Source organism: Equus asinus, chromosome 6 (genome assembly GCF_041296235.1).
Source record: "Equus asinus isolate D_3611 breed Donkey chromosome 6, EquAss-T2T_v2, whole genome shotgun sequence".
In the NCBI taxonomy this organism is placed as follows: Eukaryota; Metazoa; Chordata; class Mammalia; order Perissodactyla; family Equidae; genus Equus; species Equus asinus.
In genome coordinates this window covers 59,945,080-59,970,975 of record NC_091795.1, presented here as the reverse complement: position 1 = coordinate 59,970,975, position 25,896 = coordinate 59,945,080, and the positions used below count along the sequence as shown (strand labels likewise).

At 39.8% G+C, this 25,896-nt stretch overlaps 2 protein-coding genes across 28 annotated transcripts in view; both read right to left on the bottom strand.

Annotated features, from left to right (window-relative positions):
• Window positions 1-25,896, bottom strand: part of NRXN1 (neurexin 1) — a 1,069,254-nt gene that overhangs the window by 810,689 nt on the left and 232,669 nt on the right. The window lies entirely within an intron of this gene.
• On the bottom strand, window positions 19,945-21,793 carry LOC106834874 (polypyrimidine tract-binding protein 1-like). Its single transcript, XM_070512137.1, is given in 1 exon segment — window positions 19,945-21,793. A coding segment is annotated over 1 exon segment (1,638 nt). The 5' UTR covers window positions 21,705-21,793; the 3' UTR covers window positions 19,945-20,066.

Sequence of the window (25,896 nt, the reverse complement as noted above, 5' to 3'; positions counted from 1 at the left end):
AAGAGGGATACATTCAACAACGGCAAGTCAAAATTGTTTCAAGAACATTGTGCTACAGTTTCCCTATCCTCTTACACTTGCATATATTTGTACTGATATTCATTCATTACAACAGGTGACATGGATAATCTAAATTTTAAAAATATCCTTTTAAATTGGCAAATAGTACAGTAGAGTCCCTATGGACTAAAGATGTTACATTTTATTATACATGTAATACATGTTTTCAGAAATTTAAAAAAATGCATATATACAAAATGAAGATCACATACAATCCCACCACCCAGAGCTGTTAACATATTGATGTATGTTCTTCAAGACTATGTCTGGAGATCTAACGCACAGCATAGTGGATATAGTCAACAGCACTGTACTATAAACTTCAAAGTTGCCAAGAAACTAGATTTTAATTGTTCTCACCACAAAAAGAAATGATGATTATGTGATGTGACAGAGGTGTTAGCTAATGCTACAGTGGTAATCATATCGCAATATATAAATATATTAAATCAATATTCTGTGCATCTTAAACTTATATAATATTGTACGTCAACTATAACTTAGTAAAAAAATTAAGTTAATTTTAAAGTGAAAAAAGTATATTCATACACATTTATAATAAAAAAATACAAACATTTTATACCTACTGCTCTGTAACGTGCTCCTTTCACTTACCAGTATATCTGAATAACTTTACATGGCATTAAATACTCCTTCATAACATAATTTTTGATGGCTCCCTCGTATACTATTGTGTAGATTGTTCATCAGTTTATTTTATTAGTTTTTATTATCACATATCCAGGGTACTTTTGTTTTCTTGTGTAAATAACAATGCCATGATCATCTTTTTTAGATAAGTCATTATGTAAACCTCTGATTATTCACCGAACTAATTCTAGGATTACGACTACTGGGCTCTTTGAAACTGCCTTCCAAAACACATCCTAATTTTCAACCCAACCTCAATGGATTAGATTTACTCTACTCATGTTCTCTTCACTGTTGGATATTTAAATTTTCATCATTTTTCCTATCCAATATGTAAAAATAACATTTTACTTATTTTCTTCATTTTTGTTTTTCTTTTAATACTAACTAGTTTGGACATTTTAAAATGTATTACTTTTTTGTGTGTGATATGACTGATCTTCCATTAAAATGTAACAAGTCCACTTTGGGTGTTTTCTTCATCTTTGTTTTTCCTTTAACCATCCTCTGGCTTTCTTCCTCTTCACTATTTGTAATCTCTAGGTCACACTACCGTAGGAGACATTCTTGGATTTGGGATTTTGTGCATACCTAGTGTCAAAGACTGTCAAGACTCTGAGATTTTACCTGACTTGAAAGCTAACCAGTTAACCCACTGAAGTTTCATGAATGCTAGTAGAAGACTGCAGATTCCTAGGTTGGAAATGAAGGACAGGTCAGAGATGAAGGACAGCAAAAGCAGTAGCCAGAGCATCAGCACTTTTTGTGCTGGTTTTGTGAACCCCATTTTACACAGGATAATGCAAAGAGAGCCACAGGGCACCTGCACACACAGTGGGTTGTGTTAAAGGAGAGGAACTCTGAGTTTAGAGAACCCAAATATTTTATAATGGGCAGTAAACATGCCTGTCCTTTGCTCGAAAACGAAATATTATCTTTATTATATTGAACAGTATATATGCTTGGAGGAAAACCCATAGATATAATATAATCGATGTTGTGAGGACAATCATGATAAAACATGCTTGAAATGATGCTCTGGAAGAAAAGAACTATCGGTGTCTTATTATGCAAGAGATACAGAAGTGTAAACAAGCCATGGATGGGCTCGCCGGTGGCACAGCAGTTAAGTGTGCATGTTCCGCTTCTCAGCGGCCCGGGGTTTGCCGATTCGGATCCCGGATGCGGACACGGCACCGCTTGGCACACCATGCTGTGGTAGGCGTCCCACATATAAAGTAGAGGAAGATGGGCATGGACGTTAGCTCAGGGCCAGGCTTCCTCAGCAAAAAGAGGAGGACTGGCAGTAATTAGCTCAGGGCTAATCTCCCTAAAAAAACAAGCCATGGAAAATTGTCCCCAAACACTTAGTCCTGAACGTGCAGAAAAAGAATAAAAGATTTTGCAATGGAAGGAAGGAGAGTAAATCAAGGGCATTCAGCACTCAAACTTGGTTCCTGACGTAACCCTAACTGTGTACCCTCTTAACAATAACACATCAGCATAAAGAAAATAAATGAAGGGTGGCTCCTGGTTAGTTAAACTGATTTCTGAAAACTGGACTGTCTACAAAGGTTAAATAGGCAGTGAATTTTCACTTTATAAAACAATTCTCTATAGCGTTCTTTAAATATGAAGCTCTCCTAACATGATTAGAAAATAAATTAATCTAAAATTTTTATATATATTTTTTTAAGCATATTAGTTAAGAGGGTGCACTCAGGACCAAACCGCCTCAGTTCAAGCCTGGCTCAGTACACTTGGTTAAGTTATTCAACCAGCTTCAGTCCCCTCTGCTGTAACATGGGGATACTGATGGATATTAACTCTATTCTCACAGAACTGATGAAAGATTTGACTGAATTAAGAGATACATATAGTGCTTCCTGACAGTGCCTCATCCCTAGGAAGCATTCAATATATGTTGGTCATTATTATTTTTATTATTACCACCTAAAATGAGGTCATTAGGCAGATATATTCTCTTCTGCTCTTTTTCTCTCGATATATAAGTAACTACAAAACGGCTTCTTAACTTAGAGGGTAGATGCTAAGTAAAAGAAGCTTTACCAAAATTTAACTCCAATAAGAAGTGGATTATGGTTCTATTTAAATTATGGATTATTACTAAAATTAAGAGAGGAAAAAATATTAAGAAAGGGATGGTGAATTCTTAAAGTTGGGTTGTATGATGTATGATAATTTCCTTTATTTCTATAACTTTCATATATTATGCTAACAAAGAACGACAAAAATAAACAATTCTGAAGTTGTACATTTTATAAAGCTCTGTAACACACTATTCACTTATACATAACAAGCTTTGAAGCACAGGGATGAGTGCTAAAATAATAATAATAATTATATAATAATATAATATAATAATAATAATAATAAAATAATCGTGGAGGGAGAGGGCTACACAGCCTTCCTCCCCAGTATTCAATCATTATTTCACCCTGGGTCATAATTGATTACCTTAAACTAGACACTACTGACTCTGGTCTTTTTCCAGGGATTTTGAACTAGAGGAAAAAGGTCACAGCTGAAGAAAAGGTGATGAACAAAGAGAGAGGGCAACTAATAAAGAGTGGCTTTTGCAAAGGCAAAGCCACTGAACAACCATCCGTGGAGAAACAGAGCACTTTGCACAAATATCCTAAGCATTTTGGAAAGTTCTACTATGCTTGTGAGACCTGCACTTGGAGGATGTGGGAGGAACGGTTTTTTTTCCCTTTCACACCCACCCCATTCTATTATTATTATTGTGCCCATTTTACAGATGAGGAAATTGAATTTTGGAGAAATTTTGTGATTTGTTGAAGATCCTGCAAGTATAAACAATGGATCCAGGACTTGAATCCAGGTATTAAAAAGCCAGTTTTCATTATATGATATTGCCTCTGCAGACCTTGAATTCCAGCCAAGTGCTTATCCTGCTAAAGCCTACATCACCAATTACCAAAATATCAAATACCAACTACCAACTATCAAAAAAAGAATAGCCTCATCTCCTGGTTCTCAGCCAGCATAGGGATTCTGTTAAATCGGGGGTGTAGCTGATGCTCTTGGTTGCAGGGGATCCGTCTGTTAATTTTGGCACCTACTGAGGTTTTCTTAGGCTCTTGGTCTGTGACTCTCTAAACTACTCAGCTGTCCTCCTGGCTAAGCCCACACCCTGGGAGAATAAAACAAAATCATAGATCAGGCTGTTCTTTTTATTTTGTCCTGGACAGTCTCATTCTCCAAATCCTCCAGCTAAATCACAGGTGCAGCAACAAATCTATGGGGAAAGGGATGGCACAAGTTCCACTTGAACAGCATTCTCTACCTTCTTTTCCACATTGTAATCACTATTCACAGGGAATCGTTATTTTGAACATTTTTCTAATACACTGGCTACATAAATCACTTGGTAATATACATAGTTTATTGTTCTTCACACATGACCATGATGCTTCTTTTCCAAGAGTAGGAATAACTCATGCTGAACTACCAGTCCCCCACAGACATATTCATATCCTTTCAGTTGGCTTAGACTTTGATAGAAATTATAAGACTAAATAGCTATCATTTGTGGCCAATGTATTTGTTACCAGTTCACCTCCTCATACAGGAAAAAAAGCTGATAATAGACTTGGTCCGTTCCGTAGTCCTAACCCTGCATCTACAATTTGCCCTGCCCAATATGTAAATACCTTCCACTTTCCTCAGAGGTATAAGTAAGAAATATTCAAAGCTTCATAGAATCAGGTTGAGCACATCTGCTGAGATCTCAAACCTGGCAAAATTTTGGAAAATGACATCTTAGGTAATACTGTGGAGGTTTTGTTAGTCAAGAGTTTTTGTGTATGTGTGACAGTATGTGTGAATGTATGTGTGGTTGTTGGTGGGAAGAGGGAAAGAAAGAGAGACTGATTGATTGACGAATTGAAGGTTTCTTGAACAAATATATTACTCAGTATCTACCATTTTTCAGGCATTGTTCTATGCACTAGGGATATAAAACTAATCAAAAATAGACACTACTGCTGAATAAATTAACTCTTTGTTACATTTTAGTCAGAGTCAGTTATGACAGTTTACTATACCACCATAAGTGCTAAGATATAGATGTGCACAGACAGGGTCCCATGGGAGCAGAGAGGAGGGTTACTGGTTTCTAGGGACAAGTTTTCGTGAAGGAGTGGTAGCGGAAACAATAGACGCACAGGAGTGATCTTGGAGAAGAAGAATGTGGAAGGTGTTCCAGGTAGAGGAAATGGAGTCATAAAAAAAGGATGAGTATGAAAAAGCACAGCAATTCAGAATTACTAAGACTTAAAGCTTGGGACAAGAAGGGGTAGAAGATAAGACTTGAGATAGGTTATAATGAAGACATGATGGAAGACCATATACGCATGTTGCATATCTTGAAATTTATTCTGTAGGAAATGAAGAATCATCAAAAGGCTTTAGGGTTGAATGTGATAAAATCATATTTGCCTTTTAGGTAGGCTTGTGAAGGATGGACTAGGGTGAAGATCATAGGCAGAGAACAAAAAGGGGGCTAATGAAATAGGGTCCAAAAGATATGATGAGAGCCTGGGCAAGGGTGATGGTAAATGTGAGGACAGGAGCCCATGACAGGGACATGGTATATATATCGAGATCCTCTCTCCTGGGACACATGAAAGTGAGACCCATCAGAGGGTGTCAAAGACTGAATTGCATTCCACCAAATTCATATGTTGAAGCTCTAACCTTTGATGTGACTGTATTTGGAGATAGGGCCTTTAAAGAGGTAATTAAGGTTAAATGAGGTCATAAGAGTGGGGCCCTAATCCAATAGGACTGGAGTTCTTATAAGAAGAGGAAGAGACACCAGAGCACTCACTATCACCTGCAGTCCCTCTCTCACTCCCTCCTTTCCTTTCTCCCTGCCTCCCTTACTTTTTTATCTCCCTCCCTCTGCAAACACAGAGAGGAAAGCCAATGTGAGGTCACAGCAAGAAGACAGCTGTCTTTAAGCCAGGAAGAGAGGTCTCAACTGAAGCCACCCCTGATGAGAGCCTTGATCTTGGACTTCTAGTCTCCAGGACTATGAGAAACTAAATTCTGTTGTTCAAGGCACTCAGTCTGTAGTACTTTGTTATGGCAGCCTGAGCAGACTAACACAGAGGGTTTTGTAGAAAGGTATGAAACCTAGAAAACATGCAGAGAGAAGACAGTAAGAAAAAGCACTGAGGTAAACAAAGTCCTAAATAAGCAGAAACTCTGAGGTAGAGAGGAAAGTAGAGGGAACTTTCATTCAGTAGCTTCACAGGATGAAACAGAGTAGGTCCATGAGTTCCTCATACAAGGGAGTTCTAGAGCGAGGAGTGATGGCTATCTGTTTCTGAGGAGACCATTCTAGAGCTGTGATTAGATCAGCCAAACTGTTAGCCAACTACTATTGCATCCTGAAATCTATTTTCATTCCTGGAGGCTGTCAGAGCCAAGTCTGTTTCTTGCACTCCTGGCCTCCCAGTGTGGCGTAACAGCCCTGCCTCCGCCCTTCTCCAGCATCAACTCCATCAGGCCTTTTCACTTGCACTCTGAAACTGCCAAACAAGGAGAGTGGGAGGAAGAGGAGATGTTAGGATGAACAGACGGAATAATGACTACAGACGCCTTCAAGAAATCTAGATGTGATGTTAGCAATCCAAGAAGATTTTGTGAAAAATACAAACTTTCTATTTTAGCAACCCAATTTGTAATATCAGGAAACAGCTTATGCACATATTGAGGGCCATCCATGTAACCCAGGAAGTGTGGCATGAAGCTGTCTCTAAACGAAGAGGGTCTCTTTAAAAATGACACCACAAAACCTGCTTCTATTCACCTCTATAACAAATTGGCCCAGTTTAAATGCCAGGCTCTAAAAGGCTTCATCCACACTCTCAATACCTGCTGATTGTGAGGAAAAAAACGAAGGAAAGCTCTGAGTGCACTTTTGTTTTCAGCAACTGCCAACATGGCGCCTGGGTTTTGGGACAGAATTTCATAAATGGAACAAATGAAGAATAATGACCTGTGCTTTACCTCTATGCCATTATAGACCCACCAACTTGAAGACAAGTAAGATTATAGGATTTAGACAGTCCTTGTGCAGGAATTGGCAAGTAGATTATTCTTCTGCCTGCTTAAAAATAGTTTCAATTTTGATCTGAGGCATATTTGTGTGTGCGTGTGTGTGTGAAGAGAGAGAGAGAGAGTTTGTGTGCAGTCTCCTTTCTTTTGTCTTCCACGTTAATGCATTCCACCTGTTCTTTTAACATCCAGATGCTATCATATTTTAATTATACTGATTAATGTCTGCGTAAGAATTACAAATGGTAAACCAACCTTCCCACAAATTAGGTAAGTCAATTTGCTTAAAGGCTGAACAGTGAAATAGGACACCACGCTAAAATTGTATAAGAGAGGGAAATGTCTTCATTTGTTTTTGTTTGTGTGCTTTTAATTAAAGGTGACAGAATGGCCTTCACTACCAGTGCAGCAAGCGTGATGTGCAAAGATGAATGCCTTTACAGCTGTAGGTAGTGTTGCTGTTTTAACATTATTACTCTCACTATTGGGAAAACATCTGCAGAAAATGCAAAGAGAGGGGAGTTATCTTAATAAAACTGAAAAGAGACGTTCAAAGAAATGTTGCCATCTCCATCTTTGGAGAGCTTCATGATGAGAGTCACTAGATGCTCTAACTGTTTTGATCAGAGAGGCCAATAATCCTCTCAAATAACTCCCAGCACATCCAGTATCTCTCCTATGGATGTCTGGCACACTTCTTTAGGAAAACACAAACAAAATAAGAAAAGAGAAAAACCTCTAACCTAATTTACAGAGTAATTTAAAGTAAAATACCTCTCCCTGACCACACCACGATTTAGTCATTTTTCCTGAGTAAGTGCATTTGTGGAGCAGAGTGTTGAGGACTGCTTTTGGCACTGGTGACCTGCCCTGAAGCTTTCTGAGTCCATGATCCTCAGTTCTGTCATCTAAAAATGGAGATCTTGCCACTTCTCAGGGATGTCATAGGATTAAACGACATAACGCAGATGGAAGTGCCTCGCACATTTCTGTATACTGATCTGCTGTGAGTCTGTAGAGATACAGATCCCAAAACATATTGTGCTCCAAAATATGAGGAAAATAAATATTGCTTTTTCATTCGCGTATTTTATCTTATCTGCATCACTGCCTTCCCCACTCTTTTTAAGCACTATTTGCCAAGAGCTTTCAGTTTAGAGTGCATCAATGTCATATAACGTATTCCACACAAAACTTGTTTATATGAGTCTGATGCTAGTGGATAAGGACAAGGTCATCAGTTTTGGGTAACTTTTATAACATCAAAGGCTCTTGTTTCCAAGATATCTACTACTGGCACAGAGTGTATGAGTGCTTGCATTTGTGTGTGTGGGTGTGTGAAAGGAGGAGAACATGTACACCCTTGAGATGGGCTCCTCAAATCAGAAATAAGGTTACTTCTGAGAGTAAGATAAAAATTTAAACCTAATGGTGATGGTAAGCACAGCTGCCATCCCTTATGTGCCTAACATGCATCCTCTCTATAAGGAGATTACAATGTAGAAGGGTAAAATAGACAAGTAAACTCAGCCATTACCATACGAGCACTACAATAAGGGTAAGGAAAGGCTTGAGTGGTTATGGAAAGTTTCTCAATAAAGGTGCTTCATAAGATAACCCCTTGATGGATAATAGGGAGATGGAACGATGTGGGGAGTGAAGAAGTAAGAACGCAGGGTGGGGAAGGGGTTGGAGAAGAAAAGGGAGAGCATTACAGGCAAGGGGCTAGCTTACCTAAGGCCTGCAGGTTTTTTAAAAAAAGGCTTTTTAGGGAATTTCATACATTCCAGAATGGTTGAAGGTTTAAATTATAATTTTACATCTTTTATACATTTTTATATTTTCCTACATAAACACAGAGAGCTACTTCTTTATATACCTACTGCTTGGACCCAAAACCTGATTGATAGATGCCAACTCCTCCACAGATAGGCACCAAGAAAAAGGGCAAATACAACATGTCTGTGACATCTAAAAAGGCTTCTTTCTATTAAATGCAACCATGAAATGAGAGAGTTTAACAAAGATTCATTGAAGTCTCATCTTTCAAGCACAATGCAAATTTAAATAGATTCTAGCTCCATTCAATCTCAGCTACAGGGCAATCGCAACTGTAACTAACTCCTACGTCTTTCATCTTTTGACAATGAAATTAAAATATTGCTTCATGCTACAGTAGGAAAGAACACTCTAAAATAAATAATCCCAAAGTTTAAATAAAACTGAACATAACAGCAGTGCCTTTCTGAGACTGTGGGCGGCAATGTTAATGAATGAAAGCTTTGCATACAAATAGGATAAACACACATTGGTTTTGAAGGACTATGGAAACAAGATTAAATTAAACTATGGACAGCAGACAGTTCAGATTCGAAGGCACAACTAAACAATTTAGGTAAGAAGTAATTATTCTCTAAAAGAATTGGTACATAGGGAAAGTCCTGAAGAAAGTTGCCATTTACCAGAGAAACCCAATTACAGAGAACTTAAGGTAATCAAATCTGGGCCTTATCATACATGGCAAGATGGAAAAGGATCATTTTAGAATGTTAAATTCTACCTACTCCTAGTTTGGATGGATGGGAAGCCGCCAAACCCGCTAGGTTTTCCAAATTATGTCTCTTAAAGAGAACGGGTAGCATTGCAAGCCAAAGCAGGATCAACCCTTTTTCAGTCCATTGTTATCTGTGTCTGTGCTACTGGTGATCACATGCCGGCCTCTTATATTCTGTAAACCTGGCCCTTTGGTTTTTTTCTGCTGTGTCGGCCTAGAAGGCTCCACCAAAGTGTTGGATACCTACTCTTTACTTTATTCACCCCTCATCATTCCCAGAAAGAAACCAGGTCTACCTGCCCCATGGCTTCCTAATTATGAAATACTCCCCATTCAGTTCATGCAACAACTTCCTTTTATCCCCTCAGTTCATCCTCTCTTGGGAATCCAATCTTAACCCAAAGAAATCTAGTAATATTTGGAACTGGCAGCTTCTTTAATAACTCAGTAGTGATCATCATCTCTTGTATCACTTGAAGTTTCCTTTCCCTTAGGTATTTCCTCTCTAGATTTTGGACCCTCCAAACATCCCAAATCCCAATCACTCATTCTCCTCTACATAAATAAAAATAAACCAAAAACATTAGAAAAATGTTTCAAGGAGTTACTATATTACCAATAAGAAATTCACTCGCTTGTTCCTTGAGAGCAAAGTCACAGAGTAAAATATGTACTGGTTCCTGATATTTGAGCTTTTCTCTTTTTTTCTTTGCCATTTTTCTAAAAAAGATAAAATATCAACAGATACAGGAGAAAAACAGTAACTGAAACTAGATTTATGCTGCTATTTCTTTCAGCAGTAAGTGCAACCAAAATGGGTTAAAACAAAAACAAGAACTCTCAAAAGTAAGGCATGTAGCTAAGAGCAAAAGCTTTGGAGAGCTAGACTTTGCAGTTTACAGCTAAATGTGAATGTAAATGCTCTATTAACAGTGGAACTGGAAATTGGAGAAACTCCTTTGTGGGACAGTAACAGTCAAAATACTAGAGTAGACTCCAAACTGCTTGCTAAGAAAAATCCTAGAGCTTTGCATACGAGTGGATCTATGGCTCTTCTCCAGGCACAGGAGATGTGGTCTTCCATCTCAGGGAGAATACTGGGTAGGTTTCTCAACTCTCATCACGGAATGTCAACAGCACCATCTGCTCATCTGGCTTCCAAAGGACGCATATGGATTCATCTTCTCGCCCAGATTCTCCTCTGGCTTTGGGGCCTTTCCCTTCCGGTTGGTCCTTGGTGTGCACTCCTAAGATTGCCAAATGCACACTGGAGGCCACTGAAGACTTTGCTGAAGAAAAGCTCAGTAACGAATTGAATTCTTATCTATTCAGAAGGTTCCTTGAATAAAATTTCTCTGCAGTGTATTCAACGTGCACAACCCCAATTATACTCCTCAGACTGTGTTAACTTGAAAGTTTTTTCCCAAATTAACACTTTGGTTAATAAATACTGTTTGCTTAAAGGTTAAAAATTAGAATTATACCCTTTACACCAAATTGCAATCTCCTTGTGTCTTTATCTGCTTGTATTAACTGAAACAGAAGAGTCTGGGTCTCATTTGTCATTCAAAACGACAAAGAAACCTCTAGAAACAAACATTTCTGTTGTTTCTGTTCTACATAGGTTTAAAACGTGTTCTTGAAACATAGTGCTGTCACAACTGAGATGTGGGTGGGCATTATAAATAATTAACTGGGAGTGCAGACAGCAATATAGACTAAAGAAACAGAAGAATTTCTTAAAGAATATATAAACTCCAATCCCATTTGAAACGTAGTATTTTGGCAGAACATTAGGTAGGGTCTCTATAACTATATAGCTGAGTGAATTTGGGAGAGACATAATCTTTCCGGAGAATTTATGTAAAATTAGAATTGTGTGAGAAAACCGAAGTTTAGAAGGATGGAAAGTAATTACAAAGTAAAGAAGTTGAACATAAATCCTAAATATGATCATTAATTGAGTGATAGAAGAAAAATAATAAAGACTACATTATTAATCTTTGCTTAATTTTCTATCTGCTCCGCAAGATTTTAAGTCCATGAAGCAAGGATAGTATCTGTCGTGATAACCATTTTATCTTCTGTGCCTAGTACAGTGCAGATTAGGCACTGGAGGAAAGAGTAAATGAGTTTTAACTATATTATCTGGTATTATAATACCATGAGGGTCTTGTCTTTCAGTTTTTTCTAATATAATAGATGCATTTGTATCCTCTCTAGCATAAAAGTGGGAAGAGATGACATTGGTGATGGTTGAATATGTAAAAAGAGAACATTGAGTCCTGCAGAATAAATTAATTTCTCAAAATATTACTAAGGGAAAATAGGTAAAAACTCTTCAATTATACTAAGAGCAGAGATATATCACAAGAAAAGGGTCAATGGCTAGTTAAGATCAAATGAAATAAGAATATAATATTGCAAAGATATTCTATTTAATGAACATGACTTACAAAAATTAACTTAATTTCTTAAAAATTCTGTCTGATAGATACTACACTCATTTTAAATAAGAAGAAATTAAAATATAAGGAAGTTAAGTGACTTATCCAAAGTAACATTAGCTCTAAGCAGGAAAATTGGGACTTGAGCCATGCTGCCAATGGTTCTAATGTCAGCCCTCTATCTAGGATTACAGCTCACATTGAGTCTACCAACTACCAGATGTTGAGCTGAGCACTCCTTGGGTAGGAAGGCAAATTAAACATTGGCATCAATTAATAAGAGCTTTTTCCCTCAAACAAGTGTAAATAATAGGATAAAAATACCTTTTGGGAGGTTGATATGACTTTCATGCAGAAGAAAAATAAGTTTTTAGAAGTCTAACATCTATTTATAATAAACAAATTGTGTAAATACTAACAAAAATAAAATTCTTAAGATTAATGCTTGATGAAGGCCCATGGTAGTTAATAGTATGAGTAAAGGTGCATGATTGTCAATGGTATGGAAATGTCCAGAGAAAGAAATCATGCCTGGATAAGACAGAGGCTTACAGAATCTCTCAGTTGTGTGGTCATTGATGATATATTAATGTCCATTAAATTAAGACCACTATTCCTCTGCTTTGGCATCTTCATGTTTAGTAGGGGGCAGTAGGGCCATCTTTGATGTAAGGCTGCACTTAGCCTTCACTAAAGGTAAGGAAGAGAGATGAGTCTTATGAGCTAACCCTTCATATGAAAGCGGAGGTCCAAAGTTAGTAAGACTTACACACCTCAAGAACCACTACCCTAAAACCTCCAAAGGATTCTGAAAACCTTTATAAGGTCTCCTTGTTTATCCCCTGATTTTATTACCACGGGAATTAACAGAAAACCCTTCAAATACAAGGGGTTAGTTCTTTCAAAGATATAAAGGAAGGGGAAGCTGAAAGGACTTTCCTGCTTCACACCAGGCTTGGGGAGGATAAACAGAAGATTAAAAAAAAAAAACACAGAAAACTTAAAGGGACCTATTGGATGAGGGTAGCCATTCAATGAGAAGAAAATACTCTAAATTCCTGGGACTTGTGGACAAGACAGAAAGAAGAATGCATAAAAGAACCTGGAATCCCAAAAAGGCGCTGAGCCCGAGGAGCAGAATTATCCAAGATGATTGAGAAATAATAGATTTGGGTTATTTTTTGTTTTTTTAAATCAGTAAAATTTTGCAGCTTATATTTCAATGAAATAGAGCAATGGTTCTCACCTAGGGACAATTTTGAAACCCTGGAGACATTTGACAATGTCTGTAGACATTTTTGGTTGTCACAACTGGTTGCGGGTGGTGGTGGTGCTGATAGCACTTCCAGTATCTGGCGGATAGACACGGGAATGTTGCTAAACATCTCACAATGCACAGGACAGCCCCTACAACAAAGACTTAACCGGCCCCAAATGTCCATAGTGCCAAGGTTGTGAAACCTTGGAGTAGAGCAAGAATTAGAATCTAATTTTTTTATAGACATTTTTTCAGATTTATTTGATACAACTGACTCAAACAAGACTTAACTAGCAAACTTCAGGAGTGACCTTGTTACAAGGTGCATCATTTGTCAGCATCAAATTCACAGTCTTCTTTCTTATTTAAAATCTACCCATAGTTACTTCTCCCCCAAAAGGCTTCTACAATTTAACAGTCAGGACATGTTATGACTGTGAAATAGAGGTCCCTATCATCCTGCTTTAGATGGGAAAAGAAACATTCTGCAGTGTTTATAAGTCATAAAGAATTCTAAATATCTCCCACTCAACACATTCAGAGAAAATGATGGTATAATTTCTGTGCTGGGTGGCACTCTTTCATACCATTATGTGTCTTGTGAACCAACCATAGGTAATGCACTATCTTCCTTTAATCAAATCTGCATTGTAATTTCTATAAAAAAATCAATTAAACACAAGAAGCAATTACTTATTTTTTATCACAGCATAATTTACTTTCCCAGAACAGCAGCATGAAAATGTGAAGAAAGATCTCATTTCTGTCAGCGTATTTAAATAAAGTATGCATATTTTTAAAACAAATGCAAAGGAAACACTGCCAAATGTGCAATTTATTACCTATACATAATTCCCCATCTACATCAACTTTATGGACGGGTAATATGGCTTAATAGCAGAAGGCTAGGATATGTTTTTGAAAAAAAACATTTTTTTTTAATATTCAATGTTATGCCTGAAAACCTTTTTCAGACTCTTACAGTGAAAATATAATTAGGCAACAATTTGCTCATCAACCTCATCAAATCAGTTTTATGAATGACCTACTTAGATGTCAAATAAACCCTAAAAAGCAATTTCTTCCAAGCCTCACAAATCCATCCTTCTTTACATTTTCATACCCATCTCTACTCATTATTATCAAAGAATTTTATGAACTACTTGCTTAGTTTGGATTTATGTTGGTTTAGGAGACTAACTCAGCATCCTTCTAGCTGGGACCTCTGGTCTTTTCACTCACATTCATCCTACATTGTGGATCAGTTGTTCTCAAATGAGCCAGCATCAGAATCACTTGGAAGTCTTGTTTAAGTAGGTGTGGGGGGGCCCCCAAATTTGCAATTCTAACAAGGTCTCCTGTGATGTTGATGCTACTGGTCTGGAGGCCACACTTTAAAAAAGTCAATTTTCATCATGATGCCATAATCTAAATGTGCTCTTACCCACTCTTTTAGAGGCATCAGTTTATTTCTCTCTTTTATGTTATCAGCCTCTTCTCTCATTAGGAAACTTAGATCAGTCCTCTCCCACCTGGATGACTGCGTTTCCTTCCTTCCTTCCTTCATTGCTCTCTCCCTTCCTTTCCTTCCTCCACACCTCACTCCCTTGTCCCTTCCTTCCTTCCTTCTTTCCTCTTGTTTTCTTCCTTCTCCTTGTCCTCCTCCCCCTCCCCCTTCCTCTCCTTCTCCTTCTTCTCCTTCTCCTTCTTCTCTTTCTCCTTTCTCCCTCTCTCTCTTTTCTGTCTGACTTTATGCCTTTGTTTATGCTTCTATATATATCATTCTATAACTCTGATCTCTTTCAACTCCACATTCAAAGCTTACCTTGGCCATGAAACCATCTCTGATTCACATGATCTAATATAAATCTCTTCTCCATACTGAACACTCAATACTTACGTACTCACTTTTAAGACACTCCTATGTACTCCTTGATACATTACTTAGTAAATTATAGCCTTTGTGTATGCCTATGATGTATGGCCCTAAGTATACTATTTTATTACTTATTATATACATTGTTCCCTGGTCATGACGATGCCTGCTAGAATAATTGGCTCACAATCAGTGCATAATAAATACAGTTAGCACAATAATACAGTGAGTCAAGCACTGCAAAACAGTATTCCATCACTCATTGATTCCAAGTTGAAAAGATATCCAGTCAGCACTACAACCAAAGCCACCAGCCAAGTCTGGAGGAAGTCTGCTCCAAAATATAACATTACTTTAGTTTCCTCAGTGGCTGCTGATATTATCCTATTAATGGGGGAACTGTATAGAAGAAATGTTAAATGAGCTTGGTCTGTTGTAAGGCTGTCTGCATGACCATCTCTAACAGGGATTTGGGAAACTGTTTAAAGCATAGTTAAACACTACTAAAATGACCACTGCTGATAGAGGAAAGAAAACCCCCTATGGTTAATTTTTATGCTTCTTTAATAGCCTGGTTTGCTCTGACTCATAAATGAGAAATCTTTTAACTATTCTGTCATATTTGCTGCATCACTCAGTTCAGAAAGTAGGCAATTTTGGAATGAAGACTTTCTGGCCACATAGATGATGCAGGTGTCGTAATAAGTGGAACAGTGGGAGAGGTCTTGAAAGGATGATCAAGGTTTCCTTAGTTCTCTCTCTCACTCTCTCTCTCTGTAAGAGCTAGATGGCTAATAGAAGATTAATTCTCTGAGGGCTATAGGAAAATTTCACACCTTGTCAGTAGTTGTTAAAAAGTTTGGCTTTCCCCAAGTGATTCCACACAAATGAAGTAACAGAGGAACTCTCTGAGCATTAAGGAATTTCTGTGAAGATGCCAAGGCATTTATATTTAAAAGTTGCTGATCAAATTTAAAGGTCTAATGTCATGGTTACTTCACATTAATGATCAGATATTTTATGTTAATTTCTTTTATAACCATGTCACAAATGCATGTGTTTCTGTGGTTTTTAGTTTCTTTTTTTCCTCATTGTTTCATAATTTGATTTATTGTTGCATGGAAGCTTAGGCTGCAGATTTCTTTCTTATCAATTCTATATCATGGACATGACATCAGAAATGCAGTAATGGCACTGACCACAAATGTCCAGGTTTAGTCAGACAGTGGTTCTCAACCAGGGGAAATCTTGTCCCCCAAGAGACATTTGAAAATGTCTGACAATATACCTGGTTGTCACAAAGGAGAAATGGGTTTCTACTGGCATCTAGTGAATAGAGGACAGACATGCTGTTAAATGCTTGAAAGGAATAGAACAGCCCCCTGAACAAAGAATTATCCAGACTTAAATGTAAATAATGCCAAGGGGACATCATAGGCACTACATAAATACTAGCTTCCATTAGTTCAAATGTATCTTGGTGACAAGCTTTGGTCACAGAAAGTGATTTTTCTAAGCTAAACCATCCTCTGTGAAAATGTCCAGAAATTTCCAATGTAAGCTTTTTTTGTACATAACAGTTTTCTTGTACATAAAAACTTAAGTAATCAGGTTCCTCTGCCCATATGAGAACTCCACTATTTAAATATTTCCTTGATATTTCTTACTTATTTGAGGGGGGCTGGTAGAATTTGTGCATTAAAAATAGATATATCCCATTAATCCATAAAATATTTACTAGGAGAAATAAAGCAAATACTAGTTTATTGGGAAACAAACAATGAATAGTTTACTCAGAGAGAAGGAATAATAAAACTAATTTGGAAAAAAATTAAACTATATTTAACCTCTTAGAACACTCCAATAGTGGCCAAAATATTCACGAACTTTGTTGTCATGACTTGGAAAATTTAGACCATTAAAGTTCAGAACCGGGGCCGGCCCGGTGCCGCAGCCGTTAAGTTCGCACGTTCCGCTTCTCGGCGGCCCGGGGTTCGCTGGTTCGGATCTTGGGTGCGTACATGGCACTGCTTGGCACGCCGTGCTGTGGTAGGCATCCCACAAATAAAGCAGAGGAAGATGGGCACGGATGTTAGCTCAGGGCCAGCCTTCCTCAGCAAAAAGAGGAGGACTGGCAGTAGTTAGCTGAGGGCTAATCTTCCTCAAAAAAAAAAAAAAAATCAAAACCAATAGTTTTCTCCATAGTAAGTCAAAATGTATATTTTGTTTGAAAACTACTTTACATAAATGGAATATACTTCTACTTTTCTTAAATCTGCTTTTTTTTCAAGTCTTACAGGACTCATAAATATTTCAGACAAGCAATTGAGTTTCAGCGCCACATGAAAAAGGAGTGATAAGTTTATATGTGCGTCTCTGATTCAGGGCTTATTTTCTGAACCACCCATCTTTTTCCATGGACTGCTGTAACTCTGACTCAGCAAGTTAACACTGTATATTCTATCTTCACCAAGAAAATAGAAACACTTTAGGAGGCAACCTAAATGCGGAGAACATTTTCCCCACAAAATAAAATCCATACAAGTCATGTATGGATTGATATTTCTACGCAAATTGGTTAGGCCCTATCAGCTGGTACACCACAGTTAATTTCATGTCTCAAACACTGTAAAATTACAACTGTCTAGATCAGCTCTCTTTTGAATCAGAGTGTTAGAAAGCCATTAAAAAGAATGTTTAAATATTAAATAAATTCAAATTTTAGAAGATTAGAAGATCTTGGTAAAATACTTTTTGTAAATGTTTTTGTTTTTGGTGAGAAAGAGTGGCCCTGAGCTAACATCTGTTGCCAATCTTCCTCATTTTTTTTTTTTTTTTTGGTCTCCACAAAGCCCCCAGTACACAGCTGCATGTCCTAGTTGTTTAAGTCATTCTAGTTCTTCTATGTGGGATGCTGCCATAGCACAGCTTAACGAGTGGTGCTAGGTCCGCACCAGGATCCAAAATGGCAAAGCCCAGGCCACCGAAGCAGAGCACGTGAACTTAACCTCTTGGCCTTGGGGCCTGGCCCTTGGTAAAATACTTTGAAAAGCATTTTCTACTTCGGCACTTTAGTTGTTGGCAGCAACTGCTGAAAATTTAATACTTTTACTTCTTTATTGGTATATTGTATCTAAACACCTGATTATAATTTTATCTATCTATCTCGGTAACTTTTTCTCTTGTGGGGCTTGAAAAGATTAATAGAAATTTCCTCTGTTTATTTACATATGCAGTGAGATGATACTCAAAATAAGTCTACTTGGTAAATAAATGAGTTATCTTTGTACTTTGTTCTAAGAAGGAATATTGAGTTTCACCAATGTCTTTTGCTATGTTTGGATTCCTGTATGAAGTAGTTTTTGAGTTTATATTTGAAGGAAAGGCAATAATTTTATTCCTATAATTATGGCAAAGTTGAAAGGCACAGTGACCTAAGGAAACACCTGCATTTTGAGGGGGACAGGAGGAATGAGACAAAAAGCAGAGAGAGGGTGAGTGTGTGAGAACTATCCAGCAGAGCCACCTGAAATCGGAGGTCGGCTTGGAGGATGTGTTCAGCACATAGTATTTGTTTAGCAAATGCCTGCTGGAATCAATTCCAAACTCTAACTTTGTGACACTTCAAGATATCTTCAAACTCACACACGCTAACACACACATGCATGATAGTTTTAAAAATGTACTGAAATTTACTTAAATTTAAAAGATGCTGTGTATATAACTTGCGGAAATGAATGGCAGAAGTGGTTTCACAAAATGAATGCTAAAGAATCATACTTGCACAAAAAGTCATTATTTTATGACTCTATGCTCTTTGACCTCTGAGCAAGAACGCAGACAGTTTTAATTTTGTCATTTTAACAATTTTATTTTGACCCATTGCTTAACCTCAGATATTTTGACTATTTTTTAATGTAAGCAAGCATATAATCAGAATTTATATAGAATTTTCTTGAATGACTTCCATTAAACTAAATTAATTAATTAATTACTGAATTTTCTACACAGTAGTTACATTTCCAATTCTTAAATTTCCCTATTCACTAAAATCATCATAGTTATTTTCTATGTAAATTTTATAACACATAATTGATTCACTAGTCAATTTCTTCTATATCAAAATTTCTGATTATTATTATTGTTGTTGTTATAAAATTGCTTCAATTCCGTTCTCTCCGCATTACCAGCCGGCGGCGGGCGGTAGAGCGTGCCGAGCTCCCGTCACAATACTGACCTGTAATTGCTGTTATCAAAATATACGTCTGTCACCATAAAAAACGCGATTGCTGCCCCTCGTCTCTGACAACAGGTATAAAAAATTATAAATATCTACACCCTTGTTCCACCCCATCTGGAACCGGGGCCTAGGCCCAGGGCGGGGCGGCCAGCATGGGGTCCGTGAGCAGGGAGCCCCTTGGACCCTTGGGAGCAGGCGAGGCACGAAGGAGACTTTAAGACTCGAGGGCCGCAGCCCCACCATCTGGGTCCCAGTGTCAGAGGCAGACAAAACAGAAAACTTTGGTCCAAAATTTGCAGGAAAAAGGAGACCCTGAAAGTCGGAGCGCGCCCGTCCTGGGACGAGGCCGGGCCTAAGGCGTCGGGAGGCCCTGCGGCCGTCACAGAAACACGAGTACAGTATACAGGTCACCACGAGGAGGAAGTTAGATACACTCATACCATTTTCATCATCTTGCTATAAAAAGTTACTTAAACTATGTCTTTTGCATATAAATGAAGAAAGATTAGCATATTTGGTCAACTGGAGAGATCGCTAGGCACAGGCGTGCGGCGCATCGAAGCACAAGATTAGGGAGTTGAAGGCGGCGGCAGCCGGGGGCCATCGCACACGTGATTACACTGGGTGGGCCGCCGCAGGGCACCCGTCCCCCACCCTGAGTCTGCCCCCGCGAGGCCCGCGGGGCGCGGGTTTAAGGCACAGGAGGGCCGCAGGGGCCCGCCGACAGCAGGAGGCACGGGGCGGCGGGCGCGCTGTCCACTCGCCGAGCGAGGGCTGAGGCTGGCTCCCCAAAGGAATTAGATTTAATTTTTTTAAAAACAGGTGAACTGATTTCTCTTTAAAAAAATAAAATCTCTGGTCTTTTAAGGTCACTTCAGCTGCTTTTTAAAGTGGCTTCTCTGGAATGACGGAAGTGGTGGCGGCGCCCGCGGGGTCCCGGCGGCCAAGATGGTGGACTTGGAGAAGGAGACCCGCAGGTGGTGGTTCTCGCCCAGGTCGTGGTTGTGCAGTTCGATGAGCGCCAGGATCGCCTCCTCCACCGAGCCCATCTGGATCAACGCCATCTTCTGGTCCTTCTGGAAGAACTTGAACCACTTGACAATCCCGCCGTTGCTGGAGAAGAGGATCTTGAGGTCGTCCTCGGACATGGAGGGCGGGATGTTGGAGAGGTGCAGGGTGGCGGAGGGCGGGAAGATGTTCTGGAAGTTCTTGGAGCCCGGTTTCTTCAAGCGGAGCAGCGGCGAGCTACCTTAGTCCCTGGTGAGGCCCTGGTCCTCCTGGCCCTCGCGGGGCAGCTGCACGTTCTGGTGCTTGGACATCGTGAGGCGCACCGGCTTCCCGTGCAGCTTGTGCCCGTTGAGGTGGCTCATGGCCAGCTGGGCCTGGCTGCCGTTGGCCATCTGCACCAGCGCGTTCTCCTTCTTGTTGAAGAGGATCTTCACCCACTGCACGTCGCCGTACACGCCGAAAACAATAAAGAGGCTTTGGAGTGTGACTCTCTCGGGGTTCAGGTTGCTGACCAGCAGCACGGAGTTCCCGGCCCCAGCCAGGCCCGGGAGGGCGATCCTGCCCGCTGCTGCCGCTGCCGCCGCCGACGGGATAGCCAGGGGGGCCAGTGCCCCGTGCACGTTGGGAACAGAGAGGCCTGCGGCTTGAGGAATGGCAAAGGTGGGAGGGAAACCAGCTCCTGCATATGGAGAGGCTGACATTACACCAGGCGCACCGAAGGCCGCGGCCATGGTCTGGTTCAGCGAGGGCTGGCTGTGGCCCGAGGGCAGGTCGGGGCGCGCGTAGTCGCGGCTCTTGTTGTACTTGACGTTGAGGCTGGTGAGCTTGGAGAAGTCGATGCGCAGCGTGCAGCAGGCGTTGTAGACGTTCTGGCCGTCCAGCGACAGCTTGGCGTGCTGCGCGTTCACAGGCTCCGCGTACTGCAGCAGCGCCTGGAACTGGTTGTTCTTGGTGAAGGTGATGATCTTCAGCACCGTGCCGAACTTGGAGAAGATCTGGTGGAGCACGTCCAGGGTCACCGGGTAGAACAGATTCTCCACGATGATCTTCAGCACCGGGCTCTGGCCGGCCATCGCCATCCCGGCGTCCACCACGGCAGCCGAGGCGGCCAGGGCCAGATTTCCTGACTGGACCGAGTTCACGGCCTGCAGGGCCGCCTGGGCGCGCGCCTGGTTGGGCGAGCTGTGGGTCTTGAGCTCCTTGTGGTTGGAGAACTGGATGTAGATGGGCTGGCTGCACAGCACGGGCGTCACTGACGTGGAGTAGTTCACCATGGTGTTGGCGGCCTCCTCCGTGTTCATCTCGATGAAGGCCTGGTTCTTACCTTTCAGCATCAGGAGGTTGGTGATCTTCGCGAAGGGCAGCCCCAGGGAGATGACCTCGCCCTCGGTGACGTCGCGGATGTGGATGACGCGGGAGGGCACGCCTGCGCTCCTGCTGTCGCCCTTGAACTTCTTGCTGTCATTCCCGTTGGCTGCGGAGGCCGAGCCGCTGCTCATGATAAAGGGTCCGTTGGTGACGCAGGCAGAGAAAAGCTCGTCGGATCCCCGCTTTGTACCAACTGCTATGTCCGGGACGATGCGGAAAGGGTTTGCAAACCTGCGCCAGAGGCCGCCCAGGTGACCGCCACCCCGCCCCGGGGAGGCCCCGCGGCCTGACTGCCCCATCTGCGGAAGGAACGCCCCCCGGACGCCCCTTCAGGGAGCAGCCGGAGCGCCAGCGCTCGACCGGATGGCCAGGAACACGCTCCCGCCGGGCCGAGCACCCTCTCCAGGGCCCTCGCAGCCCGCTGGCTCGGGGAGTGGCGCGGCAGCGGCGTCCAAGCCGAAACGCAAGGCGGACCCCGAGGAGATCATGTTCCTCCTGCTGCAGCAACTTTTCTAAAGGGCTGGACTCGACTCAGCCCAAAACCTATCATTTCAAACCCGAGCCGCCCGAAGCACATGACCCCCGGGCACGGGAACCACACCCCCCGCCCCGGAGGTCAGGCCGGGGAGGAGGGTGCGCACGGCCTGGTCCTCTGATTATTATTATATCTGGCATTGTGAGGTTTTCGTTGTAGTTGTTGTTAACATTTCTACAAAGCCCAATTTTTCAGATATCAGTTTTTGTTCAATATAAAAATTTACCTACGGTAAGTGTTATTGTTTTAGCAATTTATATGTGGTTATGTCTACCAGCAGTATGTATCATGATTATTTTATTTCTTGGAGTAAAAGGTGGAGTAAAAGTTCAAAGTTTTGTATATTTCTTGGTAAAAAAATCTAAAATTAAAAATTTCTGCTCTGCAAAAGACACTGTCAATAAAGAGACAAGCCACAGACTGGGAGAAAATATTTGCAAAAGACATGTCTGATAAAGAACTGTTACCCAAAATAAACAAAAGACTCTTAAAAGTCAACAATGAGAACACAACTTGATTTAAAAATAGGCCATACATTTTAACAGACACCTCACCAAAGAAGATATACAGATGGCAAATAAACATACGAAAAGATGTTCTACATCATATGTCATCAGGGAAATTAAAATTAAAACAATGAGAGATGACTGCATATCTATTAGAATTGCCAAAATCCAGAACACTGACAACATCAAATGCTGCCAAGGATGTGGAGCCACAAGAATAATCATTCATTGCTGGTGGGAATGCAAAATGGTACTACCATGATGGAAGGCAGTTTAGTAGTTTCTTAAAAAACTAAATATACTCTTACCATATAATCCAGCAATCGTGCTCCTTCGTATTTACCCAAAGGAGCTGAAAACTTAACATCCACACAAAAGCCTGCACTCAGATGTTTATATCAGCTTTATTCATAATTGCCCAAACCTGGAAGCAACCAAGATGTCCTTCAAAGGTGAATGGATAAATCAAGTGTGGTACATCCAGACAACAGAATATTAATCAGCACTAAAAAGAAATGAGCTATCAAGCCATGAAACGACATGGATGAATCTTAAAGGCATATTAGTAAGTGAAAAAAGTCAATCTGAAAAGGCTACATACTGTATGATTCCAACTATATATTTTATAACATTCTGGAAAAGGCAAAACTACAGAGACCTTAAAAAGATGAGTAGTTGCCAGGGGTTAGGGAGTAGGGAGTGATGAATAGGCAGAATATGGAGGATTTTAAGGTAGTGAAACTACCCTGTGTGATACTATAATGGTGGATACATGTCATTATACATTTATTCAAACCCACAGAATGTACAACACCATGAGTGAACCCTAATGTAAACTATGGACTCTGGGTAACAATGATGTGTCTGTGTAGGTTCATCAACTGTAACAAATGTACTACCCTCGTGGGGATGTTGATAATGGGGGAGGATATGCATGTGTGGGGACAGGGATATATGAGAAATATCTGTCCTTTCTGCTCAATTTTTATGTAAACCTAAAACTGCTCTAAAAAATAAAGTCTATTTAAAAAAATCTTAGGTAAAGACATAGGATCTGTGTAAAGCTTAAACAGCAGGACTAAACTCGAAGGCCAAAACATCTTATGTTACCACATTAGACCTTTGGCCCAAACTCCATTCTTTATCCTTTAAAACAAAATCTGAATTCTCTTGAAAGAAAAAGAAATACACAGAAAAATCTTAGTTTATATAATAGTTTTTCCCCCCCAAACTTTATATGAGTCCAGTTTTTGCAGAGTTTTTTTATTTGTAATTTCATTATTTCAGGACTGGGTTTGATGTATAGAAAACAAGGGCTAAAACTTGGTAACACAGCGAATCTTCCTAATGACAGAAATTATTCTTGACATTTTTGAAGTTTTGAAGAAATGTGAACTTTCTTGTATCAAATTACCTTAAAATGAAATCAAATTGTAACAACAGCTTGGTTTCTATGGGTTCTTTGACATGTGGACTCTCAAAAGCAGAGATGCCCTAATGTTTTTAAGTCCTAATGTCACTATTAGACTGTCACCAACTTATAATAAGAACACTATAAACTTTGTCATCTTTGAAATTTTGATAATTTCATATTTGTGTGTAGAGAAAAAACAATGAAAGAAAATAATATATGACACAGAATTACAAGGTCTTCTCTATCACCAGTTGTCATCAGCTGAACTGTGTCTCCCCACAAAAAACATGTTGACGTCAGAACCCTCAGTACCTCAGAACGTGACCTTATTTGGAAATAGGGTCTTTACACAGGGAGTGAAGTTGAAATGAGGTTATTAGCATGGGCTCTAATCCAGCATAACCGTTGCCCTGATAAAAATGAGATGTTTGGACACAAAGACAGGCACAGTTAGAGGGACGGCAACATGAAGATGCAGCGAGAATGCCCCATGTGAAGCCTGGGGTTTGGAGGGATGCCCTTACAAACCAAGGAACTCCAAAGATTGCCTGCAAACAACCAGATACGAGGAGAAGGCAAGGAAGATTCCCTCTATGGGTTTCAGAGAGAGCATGGCCCTGCTGGCACAATGATTTTGAATTTCCAGTCTCATCAATGTGAGATAATAAACAACTTCTGCTGTTTTAAACCACCCAGTTTTTGGTACTTTGTTACAGAAGACCTAAGACACAAATATACCACTTTTTCCAGTATTTTCCAATGTTAAATTCTAACAACAACAATAATAAAAAGCCTACGTTTCTGCTTACTCTTCTTGTAAAATCTTCTGGGGACTCATTTCCTCTGATTTGATTACATTTACATACAATTTTAATTAAAGAACTACTAATAAATGTTTCAAGTACAGGAAAAAATATACTTCATGAGGAGATTCTCAAGGATGATGATTTGACAAGTCTTTTTGTCAGACAACTTCTTTGATATATGTATTTATTTTTCTGTTCTGATATCACAGAGAAAACTAGGGGAGATACTCACCCAACCCCACACATCAACTGAGTAATGGATCCTGCACCACTGTAGGTGGGAGTTCATAGATGTCTATCCAATAGTTTCTTTAGGAAATCCTTCCATGTATTAATCATTTAAAGAGTAGACAATAATTTTTATCCCTTTGCATTTTCAACGTATAGTTTGTGCAGTCAATCATTGGGCAATATTTCCTAAGATGGTTTCAATGCTGAGAATTCTCTTGAGTTCTTTCCCTTGGCAGACAAAATAAATTTCTGGAAGATTTTCAAAATCATATCCTTGCAAATGGGATTGGTGAGCTTGAGAAAGCATGTTATTTGAGGTCAGCATTGCTGAATGCTACTCCTTGCACCATCTTCAGATGTATAAAGTCATGAAGGATACTTACATAGACGAGTTTAAGTGGAATGTTGGAATAACTAAGAAATTTTTTTTCCATACTTAAGACATTGCTTTTAAAACCAATACGTACTTTTAACATACTTCTTATTCTCTTAATGACAACCCAGAGCTTTGATATTTTTGTTATTCTTTTGGGCTTTTGGACTAGGCCTTTGACACATGGACATATTCCATACCACTCTGAAAAACCTCAAAGGCTTTGTTGGACTTTCCTCTAAATTCTCTCTGGATTGACATTTAGAGTATAATCCATTAACCAAGGCTTTGCAATATCCACAGTGGGAAATGGGGGAGATAAGTAAATATCGCTGTGATTCTTCTACTGAGATATTTTCCTATTTTTTCCCCTTTCAAACAGCATGTCAGTTCTATACATGAAATAACGTCTTATAGATGTGATTACCAATTATAAAAAGATTGGATCAATTGTCAGC